The 24,674-nt window shown below is 32.5% G+C and overlaps 2 protein-coding genes across 2 annotated transcripts in view; one reads left to right on the top strand and one right to left on the bottom strand.

The window, feature by feature from the left end:
* The window catches only part of LOC124367929 (probable RNA-binding protein 19), a 29,810-nt gene extending 23,920 nt beyond the window's left edge, over nucleotides 1-5,890 (bottom strand). Inside the window, 6 exon segments of the mRNA XM_046825136.1 lie at nucleotides 819-942; nucleotides 945-1,103; nucleotides 1,731-1,934; nucleotides 2,414-2,592; nucleotides 3,662-3,866; nucleotides 5,726-5,890. Coding sequence (XP_046681092.1) covers nucleotides 819-942; nucleotides 945-1,103; nucleotides 1,731-1,934; nucleotides 2,414-2,592; nucleotides 3,662-3,866; nucleotides 5,726-5,761 — 907 coding nt within the window. The 5' untranslated portion in view covers nucleotides 5,762-5,890.
* Nucleotides 5,891-9,538: 3,648 nt separating this feature from the next.
* On the top strand, nucleotides 9,539-23,831 carry LOC124367931 (coiled-coil-helix-coiled-coil-helix domain-containing protein 2-like). The gene is made up of 6 exons (XM_046825138.1): nucleotides 9,539-9,686; nucleotides 16,472-16,541; nucleotides 20,261-20,399; nucleotides 21,964-22,192; nucleotides 23,448-23,502; nucleotides 23,689-23,831. Exons 2-5 carry the CDS (start codon nucleotides 16,495-16,497, stop codon nucleotides 23,453-23,455), a joined length of 423 nt encoding a protein of 140 aa, XP_046681094.1. The 5' UTR covers nucleotides 9,539-9,686; nucleotides 16,472-16,494; the 3' UTR covers nucleotides 23,456-23,502; nucleotides 23,689-23,831.
* Nucleotides 23,832-24,674: the final 843 nt, after the last annotated feature.

The raw sequence follows: 24,674 nt of genomic DNA on the forward strand, positions 1-24,674 counted from the left end.
TAGAAGTCTTTTATCTTGTTTGCTCATGCTAATATAACTGTTATGTAACTGTCTGATGAATGGTTGTAAGATGTAAAGTTAAAAAAATGTAACTCTCCAATACTCTTCTCTGACATCCTCCCCCTGCCAAAACTAGCACGGTTGATAATCATTAAAAAAAAAAAAAAAAGTAAAGAATGTCTTATTTTACCAGGCGAAGTTAGGGCTAAGAAGCCCTCTCTAACACTTAACCTGGACATTTTCTATCTTAAAGGACAATTAGTGATTTCACGAAACACTAGGTTATGTGCTTATACAATGCAAATTTGTTCTTGGTTCCTGACTATTCATGCACGTTGAAATATAGCCATATTTGTCTGATTACCCACATAATGAATTTTAATTACATGGACATAATATTTCTTTTGAAACACTCACCATACAATGTATCTTATTTTGATATACAATACGTCCTACTTTTAAAATAAACTTTGTGGCATTTAAAAGATAATTTGTTGTTATATCCTTAAAAATATTACGCAGTCATATATTCTAGAAAAAATAAATATTCAAAAGAATCGAAAAATGTAAACCTAAAGATTTTATCCTTACATTAAATTATTATTCAGCGGGTAAAAAAACCATCCTAAAGAATTAAAAACCAATTTTCCCTAAATAAAAATTAACATTGTTGAAATCCCTTCAAATATTGCCATTTTGGACACAGTATCGCAAATATTTAATTTGACAAATTACACTGTACAGAAAATAAGAAATTTAAGCACTACCTAGATAACATAATAAGTATACTTAGAAACATTTTTTTAAATTTAACTTACTCAGAAAACTTTTGTTTTTATTTAACGCCTTCCTCATTTCCTTTGAGCTTTTGAAGCTGATGTAGGCAAACCCTGCTGATTTAGGAGGGATTCTAATACCCACTGCTTTCAGTGGACGGAAAAAAAGTCTTTCAAATCCTTCTTTTTTGTTTTAAACCCCAGATTGGTTATTTTTACTGTAAAATGTTTGCTATCTTCTTTCTCTTCTAGTGGTTTCACTTCAGGCTTCTTCTCATCTTCATCTTCTTTTTCTATTTTTGCTGATTTTTTCTTCAGTTTTAAATACTACAACAAACAAATTACCTGAATAGACATGGTAAAAAAATAGAGATAATGGCATGAAAACTACCTTTTACACAGTATTACCAACATTTGAACATTTAAATTGAAAATATCACTATTAAAGTAACTTTATTCTAGAATACCCTTCTCAAAACATATTTTAAAGCCCACACTGAGTGCAATATATTTATCTTCATATATGAGGTTCAAATTAGGTAATTATATGGGCCCTGGTCCATGCTCAGCTCACAAAACAACATTTTGAACATGTTGAAAAAAATAAAATCTGTTTTCTTAAATAACATTATTTTTAAATATTTCTTTTCCTATAAACAAGTGGAATGAATATCAATGTTCAGTTATTTATTTAAGTCTATTTTTTATTCTATTTCAAAGGGTAAATGCTTTTATTTTAAAAAGGATACACTATTTTCTACCCTTGATACTGTATAATTCTTCAAGCAATGATATTACTTGAAAACCATCTTTATATTGCTAGTTTATTGATTATAATACTCGGATATAATGTTCTCGTTAAAATTAAAAAACTATTATTTTCACTTAGGCTACTAATAAAATCTAAAAATAACTTTTAATTAGTGTTTATTACACTACTATAAAATACCCTACCTCCAAATCTGAAATTGCCGCAAAGGCTGATGACTTTTTCTCCTCAACTTCTTCACTTTCTTTTGCCTCGCTATCTTCACTGGCTTCTTCGTCCACGCCAGAATCCTTGTCTTCAGTTAATAGTTTCAAGGCGTCACTGCCCAACGCTCCTCCCTCCTTCGTGTGGGCCTCCATAAACTCCAGGAACATCGGATCATCTTTGTGCTATAGAAGAAGTGAGTTATTAGTGTTTAGTTTTTCCAATGTGTTTCATTTTCATTTGTTTTGCCACCGCTTGAATAAAAACAATCACTTACACAGTAAAATTCAAGAACCAATAGAAATATATACCTTTATGTTTTTTACTTTATTCTTACCCTATTACTAACATATCCAGCGTATTATTTAAATTTTATGTTGGCGGCTAGATGCAACTAGGCCTACGCACAGGCAGATTGCCCATGTAGGCTTTCCAGTATTGTTATATTTATTGTGCTATTTGTTACACTTCTCTTACATTTCCTTCTGTATATAAGCTGCTGTATATATAATAATAGCTATTTCATCTAAGACAATTTGTATATATGTACATATACACTGCTGGAATAGACATTATTCATTCATTCATTCATAACTAAATGCTGAGTTGACTTACGGAAACAGTAAACAAGATTTATCCATAGGTTTTACAAAATATAAAATACCTTTTTCAATTTGTCTGCGATTGATGGATCAATTGTATCTTTTTTGTCCTTTTTCTTTTCTTTGACAACCAAATCTTTGTCAGATGAAGGTTTAACCTTGTCTTCGCTGGGGTGAAGTTTTTTATAAGCTGAACTGTCAGGTGCATATTTGCTCCAGGCTTTGGGCTTACTCGCATCACCTAAAACCAACACAGGTGTTCTCAAAATTTATTTTATTTATTGTGATACAATAATATCAGATACAATTATTTAGATTTCATTTCATTTCTAAAATCCTATTTAAGCAATAGAAAGCAAAAGGTTTATAACAATGGTAACTGGTCTCAGGAAATAAATGTCACATATGGTGTCCCTCAGGGATCCATATTAGGCCCTTTGTTATTCTTGGTCTGTATTAATGACTTGCCAACATCAGTCTCTAACACAACAATTTTGTATGCAGATGACTCAACATTTTTAAATACAGACAATAGCATTGAGGAACTGAACATTCTAACACAAAATACTTTATTAGAAGCTTCAAACTGGTTAAAAACAATGGTTTCCATCTAAATGTATCTAAAACTCAAAATATCCTGTTCAGTTTAAAAAAAATCTGTAAACTCTCAAAGCAATCAAAATACAAAATGAATCATGATCTTAAAAAATGTAAATGTGGCATGATCTAATCATGCTAAATTCTTGGAAATCTTTATTGACAGAAATTTAAATTGGGATGCCCATATTAATTATCTTTCAACAAAGTTGTCTAGAGTAATTTATCTTCTCAGACGGCTTTATCTGTGTTAATACAAATTATGTGAGAACGGCTTATTTTGCCTTTTTTCAATCCATTATGTAAGGTATGGACTAGTAGTGTGGGATAATGCAAGTAAGATTAATAACATTCTTATCCTTCAAAAAAAGTCCATGAGAATTATTACTAACTCACAGCCACTTGAATATTGGAAACCTCTTAATTATTGTAAATATTGTAATTCCCCAATACCATGTATTTTATTATTGTAGTATATGTTTGCGTAACACAAGATATAGATAATCTAAGATTTATAACTGACTTGGCTATATTTATAATGAAAGCTGTAATGAGATTTTGTCAATGATATTTCTTTTTTGGTCAATGATATTTCTTTTTTGGCAATAACAAATGTTGATTGATATGTGAAAAATAATCTTTTTAAATATTGTAAAATGTAACAATTATACTACTTCAATGTTATAGAATACACTCAAACAAATTAAACTTACCTAACTCTGCACAGTGTTCGACAATGATTTTCGACTGATTTATAAATGTATTATTGAAATAGTTGACAGCTCTTTCGGCTTCTTCAGGTGTCTGGAAACCGATGAAGCCAAAGTGACGGAATTTCCCACTGGACGTATACTTCAGTTGGATATCTGTCACGACACCCTGTGTGGAGAAGCGTTCTTTCAGTTTTTCAGACGTTATCTGAAAGAGAGCAATGTTTTAGTTTCATTTTAGAGATGAATATATTTTAAATTGAGACTATATTATGACTATGGGTCCATCACAGGCAGGACTCGGATACAGATGAGATATGGGGATTTTAGATGTTGGCCACACAGTGTATATGAGAGATCAGTGATATCGGATGACAGACATTGGAATGAAATTAATTTTGGTTCCTGAATTGAAATATTCTATTTAAATAAATACATCTATATTATTGTCAAACCTTACAAACATACAGCTTTAGTCAACCATAAAAAGAAACAATACTTCGCTGACGTCACAACATTATTGTAAAAGCAGTACAAAAATTAAAATATTTTCAGCACTTGGAATCATCTTTATTACTAATTATTAAAAAACAAAATACTAAAAACACACATGAACATACAGATATGGAATAAACATTTGATATCCTGTATGATGAAATAGATAGGGTAGAGTACGATAAGCGGACTCGGTTTTTATATTGATTAGTATAGTCATCGATGGGTAGGGTACGATAAGCGGACCCGGTTTTTTATATTGAAGAATGTAATCATCGATACCTAATATTCGCATCTCAAATCCTAGACTATCAATCGATATAAATGTATCTATAGTCCTCAATATCAATCATATGTTTTAAATTAAAATATGAATTTAATATTTACAGTGATCAAATAAATTATTATAACCAAGATTAGGGAAACTGAAGACGACCATATTTGCTCCTCTCACAGTTACAGTTGTTTCTTTCCCGAAAATTTCACAAAATGGGTTTTTCGGTACGAGTCCAACATGTTGAAGCCACGAAAAACACGTTCTATCATCTTTCAAAGCAATGTCATGTAGTTTTCTAAAATTTACTGTCATTTTTAATAATCAAATGTTACTTATGTAATATTGAAATATTACCTTACGTGTATTATATGAAAGTGTTTACAGCTGTTGATATAGATTATTTAAGTTAATTGTTCAAAATAATTAATTACTATCGATTTATTGTATCGATGGTTATGATTAAGTAATATCGTTTACCAATTTCGATATAAAAAACCGGGTCCGCTTATCGTACTCTACCCAATAGATAATTTAAATGAATACAAATTTACACACACAGTGCGGGATTTGGTGACGCCACTCCATACTTCTGGTGAAGTAAGAAAAACTTACTAGAAGATAGTACCCAAATTCAAGCTCAGATCGAGTGAATACTTGTAAAGGTTATGTTTCACTTTGGTACTTACTACTAGTACACATTTACGATAGCCTATTCTAAACCTACTTATCACATAATAACATTTCATAGTGTAATATTTCCATTCCTAGACTCATTACTTGCACGCAATGGCCTTGGCTGTTACTAGTTACTGAGTAATCTAAAACCAGAAAATCATTATGAGAACACAAAATCATTCATTTAAGTATTTATATCGAGGATTCTTTTCTTATGAATATCGATGAATCGATATCATCGATCATTCAAGTGTTGAACGCTTATTATACTGCTGCCACTAATTACCCAAAAATTAACCCATAAAGCAATTAAGTTAAATTGCAAAATAATAAAGAAAACATTCTCAAGAAGGAAACTAATTAGGGGGCTGAGATTAAGGTCTCTGGCCATCAATGTAGGGCAGCATAGAATAATTAAATTAGAATAGGTAAACAAATAAAAATTTTAACATGCGCTAACTAATATATAAACTAGTGTATACTTCGTTATTTTTAATATTACTAGGGTTCTATTTATGAGATAACATGATTGAACCACCAGTAAAAAGATAGGTTAGGTCTACTAAGTTTTTTTTTTTTTCAGTACAGAAAATTGAACCTTAACATTATAGTCAACATACCGTGTTCGGAAGGTTCTTTATAATTAACCTTGACATGATGGGAAATATAGTACTGATCGCTGCACTTTTAAAAGAAAGTAATCTAGTAGCACATGTACATGTACTACAAGGTAAAGCGTTACGATAAACCTAACCTCAATCCACAACAAATGCGTAACACAAACAAACAGACGGCTCACATTGCCCTTTGTATTTTTTTACCTCATAGTTACAGGCTTTGGATTTTCACCAGGCTGTGTCACTGTTCTCTACTGTGTGATTGCTTTGAAATTTCAAACGAGTCGCTTCGCTATATTTGTATCGATTATTTAGTTATTTAAGTTACATTACTCCTAAATTTACATTTATTTAGATTTAGTTAATTGAGGTAGTTACAACATATTCATGATTTCATCTTCTTTATTTCAATGACAAAAAGCAATTAATACAAGTTTCACATAACATGCTACATTGTGATTTTAACAAACACAACTTTAACACAAGGCAACAATACAAAAATCAGTGAGAAGTATAACTATAATGATAGTTTTTCAAGAAGTTAAGATAATGCCGGCGATGCGCTTACACATTTAAATACACAAGTCTCAAATAAAATGGTTATAGGTGACTTTAACGTAAATATCCTGGCCTCATTGTTCTAATATGAAAAATATTATGCCAACTTATATGTTGTATTGCATCCAAGTATTCTAAAGAACGCATCTACATCTATAAATTGTTTGAGGCTCTTTAAACATATCGTTCACACTTTAATTCTTTTATTTCTAAGGTGAAAAAGTACGAATCAGTAAGAATGAAACGTCATGAATATATTTCTATTTGGTTTATGTGTGTTTACTTATAATATATTTCTTAAAATTTCCTCTTTTTATTGTTGCTTAGGCTGTTATTACCACTTCTATCAAAGAACATTCCGAGGACCTTGTATAAATTAAGTTCTTTATTAGTGGACTGTATAATTGTTTATAGCGATATACTGAGTTTGTTTTCTCTAAAAAGATGCAAAGAAAAGCCTTTTTGAGGCATTATGATAGGTTTCAGGATTGTACTAGGCGCGTTCTCATAATTTCAGACCATATTCTAGCTTAGAATTTATTAACGGATAATATACTTAATTTCAACAGATTATTATTGCACATGAGTCTTTTTAAGTAATTTGTCTTTAGGTAGTTAATGTGGGTTTTCCATGCAACTCTCATCCAAGACTATTCTAAGATATCTTGTCTCTTCTGCTTGTTATAAAGAGGAGAAAGTACAATTTAAGCTATTTATGCAAGATGGTTTTTGATACTTCAGTTTATCGAGAAATGTATTCTCCTTGACACACTGAAAAACATGTATTTTATTGATAATACAGAAATTATAAATCCGCCTGCATGCCATTATGTAGCTGCTCTAAAGAATTTGCCTTATAAAAAGATGTGTATCGTCCCCAAAGGCAATGAGTCTTACCCTAAATGATCGATTGCATAACAGATTCACATATATAAAAAATGGTGGTCCTGACAAAACAGATCCCTGCGATATACCATTTTCAATTGCTTCTTGTCTACTAAGAGCATTATTAACTTTGTTGGTATCTGTTTGATAAACATGAATGAAGCCAATTAAGTGGTTTGCCTCTAACCCCTGCATCGTTCGTTCTAGATAAGAGCATGGGACGATGAATTATGTCAAAGGCTTTCATGATATCAACAAAGATACCAGGCCCCTTAATAACCATAAACCCCTTTCGTTAAGTATATACTTACAGTTATACACTTTGATCGTATAATGAAGAAGGGCATTGCTTATACTTATACCTGATTTGAAATCGAACCAATTTCTGTTTAAGAAACCTTGACTGTATAAAAAAAGATATTAATCAAATCTTTACTACATTCTCGAGTATCTTAGAGAATAATGACATAAGCGGAAGAGAATGGTAGTTTGTAGGATTATGTTTTATGTATCTAATTTTTCGTGTAATGGCGTTGTAATTGTTTTTTTATGTGTTAGCTTACCAGAGGTCATACTCAAATTAATTAGATTGAGCAAAAAATCAGAAATGGTTAAAAAAGACCAAAACACTCAGTCAAAATTTTTCTACAGGCTTAAGAGAGATTATGAGCATGGAGGATCACCAAATTTATATAGAAATAAATAAATGTTTATTTTCCATCAATAAAAGACTATAAAAAAATATAAACAATACACTTACTTGTTGTACTTGTTGTGTAAAACATATATGTGAAACCAATCCCAGAGTTCTTCTATCCGTGGCCCACCCTTTCGGGTTAGGAGGATACTGCTTGATTGGCCCCTGGCAGAGAAGACAAAATCCATTTTTTACCTTTGTGCTGTTATATTTTTTTTTGTAAATAATATCTGTGATGTGTGTATATATGTGAATGGATGCTGATTAGGTGTATGTATTATAACAATCAAAACTATGATGAACAAATGGACAATAGTGTACATCGAGGTCTCATGGTTATTTACACCAGACCGCCTTTTAGGCAAAGAAAAGAAAAAAAAAATCAGCAATGTTTCCAAGTATGTACAGGTGTTACTGTCAAACCATGGAGATTAGCGATTCATAAATGAGTTTATAACGTTAAGTAATTAGTTCATTAACAGTAGTTGGGTGAAAGGACAGACTATTTTTTACTATTGTATTCTTAAAATACTCTTTTGCTCTCATTACTCTGATCTAGTAATGGGATATCTGAGTTTATCTGTTCCCTGAGGTCCTTTGTCATTGAGAAAAATAAATTGTTAAACATATTTGTTACCTTCTAAGCGCTTTCAACTAAAGACTTTTTATTTTCATTCTTAAAAGAAATATTTAGGTTACCTTAACTGTCATTTCCTGTTATATGATTTAGTATTTGACATTGCTTTTTCCGGATTAAACCTATTAATTTTAAATAACTTACTGTAGTATACATTTTTTGTATTGTTACTTGATTATATAGAAAATCTCGTACAACATTATGCATTTTAGCTCAATGTTTTCTGGATGCTTTAATAATCTTTTATATGACACATTTTTCCTATCAATGTGTCGCAAGAGATTGTTGTTTATCCATGGGTTTAATTTAATTTTAGGTTTCTTTTTTGTTCATTTACTGTCTGATGCGTTTATGCATAATTAAATTGTAATTTATTTAATAATGCGTCGAAACTCACCGACCTATCGACACATTCAGATGTCTTATTCTAATTAATTTCCTGTAATAGTCTTGAAAGAAGTTTAAAACTTAAAAGCTAGAACCAGTTTCGTTCATAAAATGTTTTCTAACAGTATTGTAATGCAAACACTCTGCGGTCATTTGAGATCGGTATTACCAATTACGTACCAAGGCAGTATTGGATATTATGAGACTGTTTATTTTAAATACTGCCTTGGATTTGGAAGAATAAAGTTGGCGAAAAAGTGGGCATTTTCCCGATGTAATGGACATAGCTACTAATCACTTCCTACAACATTCTGAAATCTAATTTGAAGAATAGGTCGGACAATAATCGTACTGTAAACAAATCATCCATACATTTTTTTAATTGATCTGATGTTTGGTAGCGTATTCAATAGTTTATCAATATTAAAAAGTAACAAAATATATGATTTACAATCATCATAACCTCACTTTTAAAATTAGATTCTAAGTACACCACAATCTAATATCACTATATTAGATTAGTGACTGACGAGTTAGAAATGCCGTGGAGACTGGTATGCATTATGAAAGAAGAAATTTATTAGTGCCCCTTGTGTGATATACAATGGTATATTTTGATAAGGAAGTTAAAATAGCTGTTTTAGTGCAGTGATTATTCGGTTTGGAAAGAAGCATCGGCTCGCTCCGCCAAGCTTCGTGTAGTGGGAGCAGGGCTCCCCACCAAAAGTTCCATCTTTCGTTACCATTGTTTGTCTGTTCGACATTTGGACTTGGTCGCTCCTGCAGTTTAGTCAGGCCTGGTTAGTTCGAGTGGAAGTTGTATTTTCCGTGTGAAGGAACTCTTACTCCGGAACTGGTAGTCATTTTGCTCTAGGCGATTTTCGTGCTGTATTCAGAGTGAGGCAGATCACCCGTGTGTATGTATAGCTGTCACACTAACTAACTTTAAATATTTTTTTTCTAATTTCTCCCTAATTTAACCCCACAGAACCCAATTACATTTTATTTCACCTTTTTATAATGTTCCAAAAAAGACCCAATTTGGGAAATTTTCAAATGTAAACATGAATTGTGTGATTCATCAACTTAAAGGTCTATTTACACTTAACACTTTGGGCGCAACAAAATTTAAGTATACTGAACCGTGAAGAATAGTTCTTCATTAATACTAAAAGCGTAATTATTAGACCATTATTTGGCATACAATTTGATTGTACATTGCTATTTAATAATTAATGAGTTTTAGGCTTTTCTTTACTTCTTTAATAATTGGAGAAATTTGGCGCAATTCCTTATTTAGTTAGGATACCGCAGAACTTATTTAAAAGACATATTTTAAAACGTTTTGCTACATCCTGTAAATAAATAGACTTTTAAATTGAACCATCACTCAATCCATGTTTACATTTCACATTTCCGCGAAAGGATCCATATCCACCAAATTGAGCAGTTATGAGGCACTCTAAAAAGTTGAAAATAATTTCTGTGAGGTTGAATTAGAACAAAATGAGAAAGAAGCTTTGCTAAAATTAGTACGACTGACTCTACATAACATACGGGTGGTTTGCCTCACCCTATATAAGCTTTTATTTGTGACTATTTATTAATAATAATGCAACGAGATACTCTTTATAATTCACACACCGCATGTTTTATACTATATATATTACAAAGGCTTCATTCGTATATATTCGATTTTGTTAATTATTAAAGTTTCTATTTAAAAGATGCAAATAGAGTTTATCCAAAATTAGAAATTAGAAATAAAATACTTAAATAAAATAAAGTTAGACCTACACAATTTTTGATAGAAATATTTATACACAATATATTTAACCTTTCGGTACTTTTGGCACTTCACGAACCACACAGTATATACTTTAGTTGTTTTATATTATGTAAGTTGAAGATAAATTACCAACAGAAAAACAGTATCTATACAATTATACAAATAAAACATATTCTGCTCATAGAAACGTGATTGTTAAACTGAAATTTGTATATATTATTTAGTCAGAAAGTATATGATAATTGAAAACCACACATGTTATATAAAAGCATTTAAGTTATCTTATATTTTACAGATTATATTCCATACCATATTATACTTGGTATAGTTTTTTCGAAAGAACTACTTTTCTTAACTGTTTTTGTTTAACACCCATTGATTCGCTTTTAATAGCGATTCCAAAATATTTAAAAAATGTAGTTATGTAGCCAATGTTTCGATGCGGTGTTAACCGGCAAACTTTTGCGTTAGTCACGATATCGGCAGCGTTAATCTAAGTACAAAGATTTACAACAATAATCTCAATATTATTTATTATCATATTGGTGATTTATATATTTACGGCAACTTAATTTTAATATTTTAATTTTATATATGTAAAATAAATGAACCAACCCAAAATATTTTGCTCTTATTGAAGACGGGTTTTGTTTTCAGCTACAAGTTTTAAATAAACACCACCACATATAAAGGGTTCTGAATTATACTCGTATAGTAAATAACAGAGAACTATGACATTTCCAAGTACAGAAAAATATATTAACATTGATATCTAGATCAAAATAATTGTAGGTTATACATTTTATGAAATTATCTCGTAAGCGTAGTTTGAAATAAATGGACACTACTGATGGCGAGAGAAAAGAAGAGACCTGGATTCTGGCCTATCTGAAATTTGCAGGCGTTACTACTAGTATGTTGCCGCGCCTTGTTTCGTAATTCCATTATTGTTTCACTGTTCCATTGCTAGGATAAACAATTCGCAGGGTTGGCTGTGGGGCGAAGCGCCTGAAATTACCGCGCGGCAACACACTAGTACACAGCTGTGCGCCGGTACGGGCCAGGTCTCTTCTTTTCTCTCGCCAACAGTATGTACAGTTGTTCACTTTGAGATCATTTCGACTCAGCATTACATACAATTTTGTAACTTACCCTCTGACCAAAAAAGCATAGATGACGAGATCTAGAGTAAACTAGTAAGCTACAATAGCTCTGGCTGTTTGTGCGTTTAAACGGACAGAGGGCCGGCTGCAATAAATGAACAAAACATACTAAAAATTAAACTTGTTCAATAATAGTTTACAATATTTTTACACAAAAAATAATGACTTTAAAAACTGCACAACATGACCTATGCCAAATGTTTTAAACCCCTCGGTCAAAAATAAAAATTAGATTGTTAAAAATTAGTAACAACTTTTAACACATTTCTAAAATTCTAAAACTGTATACTAGAAATAAACTTGTACTTACTTTCTATAAACATTTGGTCTTAATCGGATCATAAGATTACGAGTTATGAATGTTCAAAGTTGCAGTTTAGTTTAAAGCGCCAAAAACCAACACCTTTCCTTGTTCTTATAGATATAAAAACTTAAAGTTATTTGCAATTAATTTGATTTATATATTTAAACACATTTAATTTTCGATCCATCTGGTTTTGCAACAGCACTTTATGATCTATCTGGTTTTCTAACAGCACATTATGATCTTTCCGGTTTTGCAACATAACCTTTAAGGTTGGGACACACATAACCGTACCGTGCCCGACACGTCAGTCGGCCGTGTGCTGGCCGTCATACGGTGAAAGAATTGCAGCGCAGTTTTCAACCAGCAAGTCCACCACATGTCCGCACCGACACCAGACCGTCGTGGCCGCACCGTGCCCGCACCGTCACCGATATGTGGGAGTTTGAATTTTGACGGGCACGGTTGCGGTCTACGAGCGGTATCATATGTTGTTTACTGTTGCGTTCTTCTTTTTTAAAACTATTTAAGTAGTCTACACGTTCTATTTTATTGAATTATTTAGTATAGCCTACTAACTCTACATCTTGTGTTCGCGTACAAAATCATATTTATTGATAAAAGTATTACATTTTCTTACCTTAGAGTAAACTAGCCATAATTTTCTTATTGTGCATATTTTCTTCTTACAACAAATTTGAAAACCATGTTGTACATTAGGTGATTTTAAACAACTAAATTCGAATTATGAAAAATCTATATACATTTTTCATTAATTAAAAAATAACAAGCATGTAATTATTTGCTAAAAAATCTATTTTTCTTTGATGTATTGAAGTTACTTGATAAATTTATTCCGGTATTTTGTAAGGGTCATATTTAGAATGTTTCTATGACATTTTTATTTTTTTATTCTTTTTCACTTCAGTAAAGTAAAAATAAAAATATTGTATTTACAATAAGATTTCAAGCAAGAAAACCCCATGTTAAAAATAAATAATTAATAAATAATTTATTTCCGGTAATAACAAACTGAATATTACAAATAAAATACTGTATTGTTGCCAGTGCTTAATAATAAATAATACTATGACATAACGTATTTTCAATATCAGAAAATAAACAAATACAAAACAAATGTAAACAACGTTGTACAATTTTCTACTTACTTTATTTCTAATTTATGTACTTACAGTAATAAAATATAAAAAGTAGGTTACATCCTTTTAGGTTTTTCTTTTTTTTAACTAATAATTAGGCCAATAGATTTAGAAAATATGGGAAATTTAGGTACCCCATAAGGCTGTGTTTGTGTTGGGAATATTATATACAAAAGGGTAAAAAATAAAAAATAGCGGAAACTAGCAAGAATGAAATGATAAAAATGAGTTATTGTAGCTCATGTAGTAAATAATGTACTATTACGTTTCAAAGTTTAAATTTAGTATAACTATTGTGCTGTATTAAATAAAAAGGATTTTTATGCACGATTTACAATTAAAATATTAGGATTTAAACATGTAACATTAAATATTATATTATAAATAATTATTTTATAATGCTCTAACGAGTTTATTTAATATTATTATAACTTAGCAGACAAGACTAACCATACACTAATTTATTATCTTAAACATATACTCAATATCATTTTGTCCGATCAATCGTACTCTAATTTTTTTTAGAAAATATATTTATGTTTCTACTATTTTTGACTAATTCTGGAAATAAATTATATGTCCTCGGAGCTATAAAAGAAAAAAAATTTTGTAAAATGTGTTTTTTGTATGTTCTCCAGTATATATTTTACAAAATATTTACTATGTTTTTACAAATTATTATAAAACGGGCTTGCAACATGGCAAAACTCTGGCATCACACCATAGCTCTTGGGTTTAGCCTAATACAAAAAAAAACCCAAATATACTGTTTATAGTGTATTTGACCGAAATTCACTGCAATGAAACACAATGAACAAGAAATTTTAGGGATAAAAAATATAACCAAGATAATGATATTTACAAATTTTACATACTAGCTGATTGTACAAAGCTTTTCTGTAGCATTGCAATGTTTCGTTCACCACAGCGATTAATAAAAAATAACAACAATGAAATTAACAATTATCACAATCAATACTTAATCTTCCGAATATTTTTTAAGTGCCTGTCACTTCGAATTCAAAAGAAACATGCTCTAGTACAAACAGTGAGATTGTTGCGTTCCGGACTGCATACGGACATGTGTGCCTCACGGTAACCGAGCCGAGCCCGCACCGACACTCGGCCGACTCACGTGTTCGGGCACGGTGCGGTTATGTGTGTCCCAACCTTTAAACGTACATGAATACAGAATTTATGAATATCATGGTTCAAATGATTGTGTTAAGGACGTAACCTAGTTTTGTCATAAACGGTTCCCACTTTGCAATATGAGGTCATATATAGTTTTTCTTGCTGTTGGTTTTGTCTTGTAGAGATCTTTTTTCATGTATTACTTTGAAAGGCCATCCCATTTCAAAGTTTTGAGATGCCATAATTTCTTCCATTTCTGTAATTTTGAAATCCATAAAAACACTCCTGTGTGATATTATTACATATTCTCTAAGAAGGTTTTAAAATTCTCGAGCATTCTATAATTAAATTAGGGGTTTACTATCGAAAAATGAAACGCCTATAAAAGGTACTCTTAAATTAATCAATGAATACCAGGCGAATAAATTTAAACAAAAAAGATGAATCTGATCAGACTTGTTGTTTTTTTTTTTAATTTTTGAAAAGGTTCATTCCAGGTAAATAGTAACCATTACAATTGTTTAAACTTTAAAAAATAAAAACGGGAGATATTATAGTAAAAACATTAGTCATAGTATATCGTTAACTCTTCATAGCTCCGACCAGATGTATATTGCAGCAAGCCGAAGCCAAATATTCACTCCAATAGTGACGAACAAAGTTCGCAAAAAGAGTTTTTGTTGACTTATGCCTTTAATGTGTTAGTAGCTCCTGAAGAACAATAACGCAATTTAAAGTATACCTAGTATAATAGAGTATTGGTAAATTTTTAGTATGTTTGAATCATGTCAGATGATGTTCTCAACAAAATGTCTAGTAGCTGAATCATAATGAAGACTTTGTTATTATATTACGCTAAACTAGCTTATGTATGATAATAAACATCGTTCATTCGGAAACATGCCAGTTACGTTTAAATTGCTTTTTCCGTATCAATTTTAGTATCTTAACAGAATTTCAAAATTGTGCACAATTTGATTCAGGATTTAGTTTAAGTTTTCACTGGTTACGCAGACTAGTAAGTTGCGGGAAGTTTACAACGCACTGGAAATATTTTTACTCTACACATACATGAGTATAGAATCTATGAATATCATAGTCAAAATGGTTGATATCAAGGACGCAGCCAGCGAGGGGTTTAAGGGGTCCGAACCCCTCCCCAAAATTTCAATTGTTTTTTTTAACTAAACGATTATTATTATTTAAATATTTCAGTATTACATATGTACAGCTGAAATATCGTTCTCAACAAATAAACGGGTCAAGAACTGTTTAAGGAACAAAATGGAGCCTTACTCTGTCCACTACGGGAAAATATCAGTTATCTGGACCCCCCAAAGTTTTTCCTGACTACGTTCTTGAGTTGTACATGTATACGGAGATATCGTGCAAACATATGCCACCCAAGACATTTTGGTAGACAATAAATAACAAGATAACTTAATAAGAAACCTCAAATGTATAACGTGCCCTTGCAGCACATTGTCGAAACTAGTAACTGTGCAAAACATCTTGGTTAGGTACACGCTCGAACAACAGCATAACAGACACTAAAGTTTGAAATATTTTGGGAGTGCCGATGGCAAGCGGTCTAAGATGTCAGACTTTGGATCTGAGTTAGAGATGGTGCAGGTTCAAAATCTGTCTGTGACTGTTGCACTTTTTATCAGAACCATCGACTTGTACTGTATTTACTCTCCCCCTCATACTGTTTGATAAGATCCTCGCACAGGCCAGTGGCCCATAAAAACGGACAGAATAAGGCTCAAAAAGGAACTGGGCTCTCTTTTTTTGTTAAAAAAGTATATGCATTTTTAATGGTTTCAAATTCAATATTAGTTAAGTGGTGACGCAAATATTGGTTATACATAGCACAACATTATTTAAAAGTAATATTATAAACAAGGAAATATTTGAGTTTATTTTAATTATTACTAGTTTTAACAACAATTTCAGATGGTCTGCTGGTTGTGTGTAGAGCATTATAAGTTAGTTTGCTAGTTTCGGGGTAAATTAATGTATTTTTTTTATACAGATTGGTCACGGATAGGAGGTATAATGCCAAAGCGCGGAACCAGGAACCCTCCAGCTAACAGGCCCAGACCGTAAGTTTTAGAAATAATATATATTACATTGTACATAGTTACACAGAATTATCTCGGAGCATGGAAAGTGCATTGTTACACAATGTACAGCTATTATACAGATCGTTAATCTGAAGTCGATGATAACCGGGTCGACTGTTGTATTTTACATTTATGATACTGACCTCTCATTCCAGAGGATTGACTCAAATAATTTCGAAGCTGACTCCTTATTGTTTAATCTTACAAATCAAAATGAATTTTCGTTTTTTCCATTCTAGCAGAACACTTTATGCTATTCTCTATAACAGAAACACGTTTTAGTTGTTTTTAACCGAATAAAAAAAAGAATGTGTTATCCTTTGATATCAATGTTTTATTTTATTTTACTTTATTTCCAATTTTAAATACCAATAATGTTGGGCACCTCAACAAAATAAAATGTCTTTATTTAGAAGCGTTTCTCAGTCCATTTACTGTTTTCCGAACAACTCAAACCATTAGTTACTATAAATTAATATTAAATAACAATTAAAATACACTTAAACATTCTTAACTAGATTATAGGCTAAATAAATAAATAAATATATAATAAATAAATAATGTAGTTCATCACTTAATATTTGTATACGAAACCCGTTAACTATGTTCGTTGTCAACAATAAAAAGAATCCTTAAACAATCGTTGCAATGTGACTAAATGTTGAAATTATAATGTTATCATTATTTTCATTTCTATATTTATGTTCGAGAGAGGGGGCAGTCTGCACTTACCCTGGGTGCCACCAAGGCTAACTACGGCCCTGATTGGTCATAAATTGTACAGTAGTTACGCAACCGAGGCACTACGGTTGGTATAATGCACGAAGTGGAATGGTGTAATATCAATAGTACAAAATGGTGTAATAGCAATAGGATACATGACCTATTCGGATAGTTTACAGGACATAACAATAAGAAAAGTAATTTTGTTCATTGCAGTACAATTTGTACCTAATAACGCCCTATTTCACTTAATCTCTACAGTAAAACCTGTGTAATATTTATAAATTACTAGCAGTTGCCCGCGGCTTCGCACGCAGTTTCGTAGGTTTTGCACCTGTAGGAGCATTTCTGGTTGGAGTAAATTATATATTATATTATGTTTGCCTTCTTCCCACTATCAAGAAAATATGTTAAAATTTGTATATCTATAGTAATTTTAATTTACTCCGGTCTTAGTACTGTTTGGTTCACAGCTTATTTATTTACGCTCTCTCGATCAAGAATATATATATATATATATATATATATATATATATATATATATATATATATATATATATATATATATATATACAGTTTTGAGACACCTAAGTTTGTAAAACGTCCACTTGGATAGGTTACATTAAATTCTTTAAATGAATAGTAGAAGTTAAACTATATTGCCTCTTATATCTGCACTCCTAGCAGTTACTTGCCGCTTCGCACAAAATTTACTAGGGGTTCGACATTTATGACCACTGCTGGTTCGAGCGAATTATATTTCCGAGGTCAATGTTGAGTTTGCCTTGTTGCCACGATCAAGAAAATACGACAAAAAGTGTATAATTATGGTTATTGTAATATAATTCGTACTCAGTATGATTTGTTCCATAGTTGATTTTGTTTTGTTTCTCGATCACGAAGATATACTTTTTTTTTTGTACATCACGCACCAGAGAAGTCTCTTTCTGTTCAAAGAGAACTCGTATGAATGATTTTAGTAGTATTCTAAACGAGAAGTCTAAATGTACAGTAAAAGTGTTTTTTACTATTTTAGTACAGTCAGAACTGGAATTGGTCGTTCGGAATTAGTTCAAAAGAACAGTCCAGCGAACTTTCATCTAGCATAGTTCTTGTCGATTGCTTCAAAGGGAGTCTTCGGAGTCAAATTCTAACCTTCTATGTTTTAGGACATTTTCTAAGGTAGAACCTAAACGTTGAAATCTAGAACTGCACGAAGAATTATGGTTACTATTTAGACAATTTAGTCACTATAAATGTAAATAATTTGGAAATAATAAACAATGTTTACACAGATCAGTTGACAGGCTCATTCGATTAATATTACACAACTTTAGAGACCAGTGGGGCGTAGCCCGGAGAGATTTCCGAACTGAGAATAGGTCTATATTCATCCCGGAACCGTGTAAGAATGTCCATGTAAAATTTCAGTACAATCGGTTAAGTAGTTTAAGCGTGGAAACGATACAAACAAACAAAGGTACGTTTGTATTTATAATATTATTCGTATTATGATTAACAATATTGTATTATAATAAGGTAAGAGTGCGACACACTACGTGTTGCTTTAACATTAGTATAAACTTTTATGTCTCCCCGGGAGACAAATGGAATTGTGGCAGTCTACTCAGTGATAAATCTAACGAAAAAGTCAAATTCTATTGATAAATGTGCATCTTAATCGAACCAATTCCTGACTATGTAGATATGAAGTTTTATCCAACGTTATGCGTTCATAGCTCAACGAACAAGACTCTGCTCCTGAGATATCCAGCGGGAACCAGACTCACAAACGGACAGACGATAAATTTTGCCACAACCCTCAGCGATATAAATAAATATAATGTATTTATTTTCTTAGTCTGCCACAAAACATACACCAAATAAATGAAAAACTTATATAATTAATAATGATAAACAATATAACTATAATTGCCAAGACTGACTAAATGCACGAAATGAAAACTTAAACATGCATTTAGATTTAAAAATAACGTAATGAAACTTAAAATGTAACTGAATATAACTTTTTCAACTTCTTTCAGTCCCTTACATGTCTTATCATTATAAAAACTTGTAAATACTCTGCCTTTTGTAAATACAGAAGAGAAAATTTTCTTCCAGAAAAAGAAGATGTGAATGGACTGCCTTTCCTTTATTTAATATTTATCTAACTTCATGTTTTGTTGAACATATATTTCATTCACATAAGTATCGTATGCACTGCCCCAAAAAGTGATGCCATAATAAATTCTGCTCTGAATAAATGAAAAATACAGCATACGCATAACTCTTTCATTACATTATCTTTTAAGAAAATAAAAATACCTTACAACATAATTAGGCCTACATTTATTTTTCAAATGATTTATGTGAGTTTTCCAATTAACTTCACTGTCAACAAAAATTACTAGGTACTTTATATGCGACTTAACCTTATGGATATCTAGGATGGCCACATCACTAACTGCAAATGTCGAGATTCTGGAGTTCATGGGCAATTCGATAGGTCTAGTCTACTGTGGGAGATGACTATTGGAGTTGGTGGGGTTTGTTCCCTAACCTCAGAGGTTCTTGCTTGCCTCTTGCCCCTAGCTTCTTGCTAGGATGTGCCACCCCTGCCTGCTTTGACTGGATAGGCTGGTTCAGAGCTGGCCTCCCCTTCTTCCGGGGAGACATGACTGAGATGTAGTGCCCTAATTCTTCCTCATGTATCTCGATAGGATGCGGTCCCTACTCCCTAACCTTGCTCATCCTGAATATCTTGTCACTCCGGAAGCAGCGCAAAGGTTCTTATAGGACTGTGTAATTTATAAGCTTCTTATCCTAAGAAAAAAAAGCAGCGCATTGTTGGACGTTTCTAGCTTTAAAGTATTTGATGTTAGTATGGTAAACTATAATTGTCATTGCTCTATTATCCATTTCTTTGTTATAGAAAATAGGTTACTATGTTCTAAACTCGAATATGTGTGCAGCTCATTACCACCTGGTCAGACACAGACATTGGAGCTGACTCCAACTCCTATTAGTAAGCCGCCGCCTCCGAAACAGTCCTCCGGTCTCTTCAACCAGGTGGCCTCCACCGCCGCAGGAGTAGCCGTGGGCACTGTTGTTGTAAGTTTACAATTCCTTAAATGGATTGAATGAATGAAGAATGAATGAATATTTATTTCCTCATAGAAATACAGATCATACATTTATACAAAAACAAGAAATGATCTGGGCGTAGCCTGTGTGTTGAGATCGAGACGCGATAACCTGCATGAATATATAGTAATTAAAAGAATTCGTACTGTAAAATCTTCGTATGGAAAAAATAACGCAATGTAAACGTGAAGTTTACAATATAAATATGTATTAATGTAATGTATACATACTCGTAAAAAAGAAAAAAAAAACAATTACATCATAGCTACAACAAAGCAAGTGTTAGACAATAAGATGACTACCAGATAACAACGGCGAAATGATAATGTGATGACGAATGTTTACTAAATAATAACAACAATATTAACTTAATTTAATCGAAAAAAAAAAATTATATCGATAACAACAGTTTATCAGGAGGCTTGGAACCTAACTAACACACATACACACACTCTCTCTCTCTCTCTCTCTCTCTCTCTCTCTCTCTCTCTCTCTCTCTCTCTCTCTCCCTCTCCCTCCCTCCCTCCCTCCTCCCTCCCTCCCTCCCTCCCCTCCCTCCCCCCTCTCTCTCTCTTCCTGTCCTTACATGTACCACCATCAAGAGACACTCTCTCAACACACAATCCTACAAAGATACAATATCGTGACACTATCACACGCCAACCCACTGTCAATGCTCCTGATGAAAATAGGGTCAACAATTAATTAAGCTAGTGTACATACAAAGAAGTTATACAATATTCTTACACTATTTAATTTTACACTATATTAAGACATATCGTTCTCACAGTAAATGTAAGTAATAGTCTGCGAGTTACGAATTACAGCGAAGTGAATTGTGGCCTAAGGCGAAAGTGGAACGGGTCTCTACTGAAGGCTCATGTTGAAAGTGGTTTAAAGTTAAAACCGACAAAAGTTTCAAATTTGTAAACCAACTTGTATCTTTCAAGTCCTGTTTATCAGTTTTGATGATAAGATTGCCACTGATAACATTTTTCTGTATTGAAATAAATATTAATCTCATGGTGAAGAACAGTTGTGAGAGATGGTGGATATGTTGGAACATAGGAATTTGTTGAACGTTCCAAATGTTGGTGTACGCTGTCCAGCTTGAGATCGCGGACCTCAAATCGTACATCTTGTGGAATTTACGATATTCTTACGTTAATTATATTACACCTACCACCTTTCCACCTATGCCTGTGCCAATTTCCAGGCGTTGTAAATTGACAGGACTGCTCTAGTTTTGCCATAGCAATTGTTGATTAAAATGGCTCCACAGTGAGGACGAAATTTTTCAAGATTTTGATTGCGCGGCTAGAAGATAGTCACTAGGAAGATTAGTTCACTTGTTTAGTAATACAACTAAAACCGGAATCCCTGGAGTTTGTAATCCATATAAATTCCTAGGAATTCCTTAGTTGCCATTACACCTTATAGAATCTACTAGAATTATAATCCCCAGTAATGTTTGCCAGTAAGCCCCTGACAGTTGCAGGTTTTATAATCAACCACAATATTTTATGTACAGGCTGACGCAGTCACAAATTCACTGTTCGGAGGAAGCGAGGGTGGAGCCGTCGCCGCAGAACCAAATCCGTCCGCCGTCCTTCAACAGCAACAACAGCAGCAGGCGCCGCCTGGAACATGTAGCCTGGAGGTTCAAAAGTTTTTGAAATGCGCGGAGGGGCAGAGCGACCTCTCACAGTGTCGGGGGTACAATGATGCGGTGCGCCAGTGCAGGAAAAACAACAATTTGGGTGAGACCACAACTGTACCAAGTTCACAAACTCTGTATTCTAGAACTGAAAGACTGTAGAGGAAAATGAAATTTCTTTTGTGGTCGTTCTCTTTGACGGAACCACAGTTTTTACGTTACGATACCATTGCCAGACTTTAATACAGCTGGAGTGGGGGCAGCACTCTTGCCTGTATTATAGTCTGGCCATGGCTGTACTGGTATATTGGAGCGATCTTCATCAGAGGCTACAAACCTTTTTGAGAAGACGCCATCTTTGTGAAGCGGTTCCTCTTTCTCTTACTATATAGAATTGGGTCGAGGGAGAGTAATAACTCGTAACAGCAAACTGCAGAGAAACAAATGCTCTATACGACCTAAAAACTAATTGGAATTGTTAAAGTGATCTTATCAATCCGATATTCATTGTTTGTCCATTAATTTAGTGGTTTGAATATAGAGTAAACATTATTTAGAGTTAATAATGTTTTGGGGTGAAACTACCAAGTATTAGTGAAAAGAATGGAAATTTTATTTTCCTTGCACCACCCATCTTTGATTAATGGAAATTAAACTCGTATTGTGCCGTAGTAAAATATTTTTACTGTTTATACCATTTTAACTTACATTTGTTCACCTTGTGAAATAATTGTTTTAAAATCTACACAACATTAAACAAGCGTAGTGAAAACCAAATTGAGTTAATTAGAATTAAGTTTAATACAAATATATTTTGACGAAATTCAATTTCAAGTAATAAAGTAAAAAAAGTATACAGGCCGATTACTTCCCTGTTTTAAGCTTTAAAATGATGTAATACAACTTTCATCCTCGTCGTCTAAAGATTGATAAACCCTTTTTTTGATCATAGCGTTATGGAAGATGTCTCACTAAAAATATATTATTAGTACAAATCCAAACAATTGTTAGATTTTTGTAAATTATGTACTTATTAATTATCTAAATGATGAAGTACAAACAAGTTTAAGAATTTTTTCTGAATAACTTCTAACATTATCGGAAAACCAAAAAGGGTTTTAGATGCGTATTAATGATATCTTGAAAATGATACATCTGCCATAATGCTGTGACCGAAAATTGTGCCATAACAGTGCATGTTTTTTTTAAACTGTTCTTATGGGTCTTCAATGGATATGTAATGGCTGCCAGTGCTGGTGACTGGTTGGTTCTTACAAGTTTCGTTGTTTTGTTACACGGATTGACGTAGTGCAACCTCTCAAAAAACACACTGTTGAATTATGTTGTTTTCTGTCCAGGGCCATAGGTAGCTCTTCCGACTTTACACCTACTAGTTTTGACTCCTACTGGAAGGTATGTACAAACTTGGAAAATATCAAACCAGCAGTAAATCTGAAAATTAATCCTCGAGTACTACAATATACTGCTGATTAAAAACATCTAACAGAAAACTCTATACCTAAATTTTTAAGTATTCTAAAACACTCAATTGCTTTGATTGCACCTGATGATAACTTTGCACTGTGTATTCTGTTTCAGAATTTCAGAAGCAATACCTACATTATGCTGAACCAGAATGTAATACAAGACTCGAAAGTAACGACAGGTTATCAGCTATGTTCGGAACCCATGTTAAATACTGTTAAACAATAAAATTATTACTGCAACATGTTTTTGATTAATATTAGTATTTGTATGTTACTGATAAGGTATTTGTTAAAATTGTGACTTTTGTGATGAACCCATTTTGCTCTGTTAGTGTACTCAGTACTTCGATTTAGAACAGCATTTACTCTCTGTTTGTGGTAAATTGGTACAGTACGATATTTCCGTGACAGGAGACTGCTTCATAGTGGGTGGCTATATTTCGTTCAGGTAATTACTGCACCTGCTGTTCAAAGTAAGTCAAATTATATTATATTGTCCAGTATTGATTTAGGAATATTTAAAATCGATAATTAGAGGCAAAATGAAATTCATTTCCTAGTAGCTAAAACCGTCCAAGGTTGGATAAAAAGTAGATTTTTCTCTGCTTCCATACTAACTCATATGAGTATTATCACACAACTAGTTATCCAGAGGTCTATGATGTGAAAATTTGATTTCTCTAAATTTTAGGACGATGGATTTGGAGGATTTTCAGATTTCGAGGAGAAATATGTTAGGTACGGAACACAAAATTATTTTTCAAAGTTTATGAAGAGGAGAAGAGCATTTTTGGGGTTAGAATGTTTCAAAGTCAATAAGGAGTCTGCCTTTGGAAAATTGTTCCTATCCAACCACAATCTTCGCTGGCCGTTGAAATCCTCAAATCTCCTCTTGCACAACACTCTCCTCCTTCTTCCTCTAACGCTTCTCTACAACGGAGAGGGGAGGGTCGCATCGTAGCATTTTACAAGAGATCAATCGTCTTACTGGCAACGCGGTTAGCATGGTCTTAAGTAAACCTCAAAATGTGAAATTGTAAAAGAATGGAAGACTAAAATCATTACCATTATGATTTTTTCTTTAACTCTTTAAGGAAT

Source organism: Homalodisca vitripennis, chromosome 8 (genome assembly GCF_021130785.1).
Source record: "Homalodisca vitripennis isolate AUS2020 chromosome 8, UT_GWSS_2.1, whole genome shotgun sequence".
Taxonomy (NCBI): domain Eukaryota; kingdom Metazoa; phylum Arthropoda; class Insecta; order Hemiptera; family Cicadellidae; genus Homalodisca; species Homalodisca vitripennis.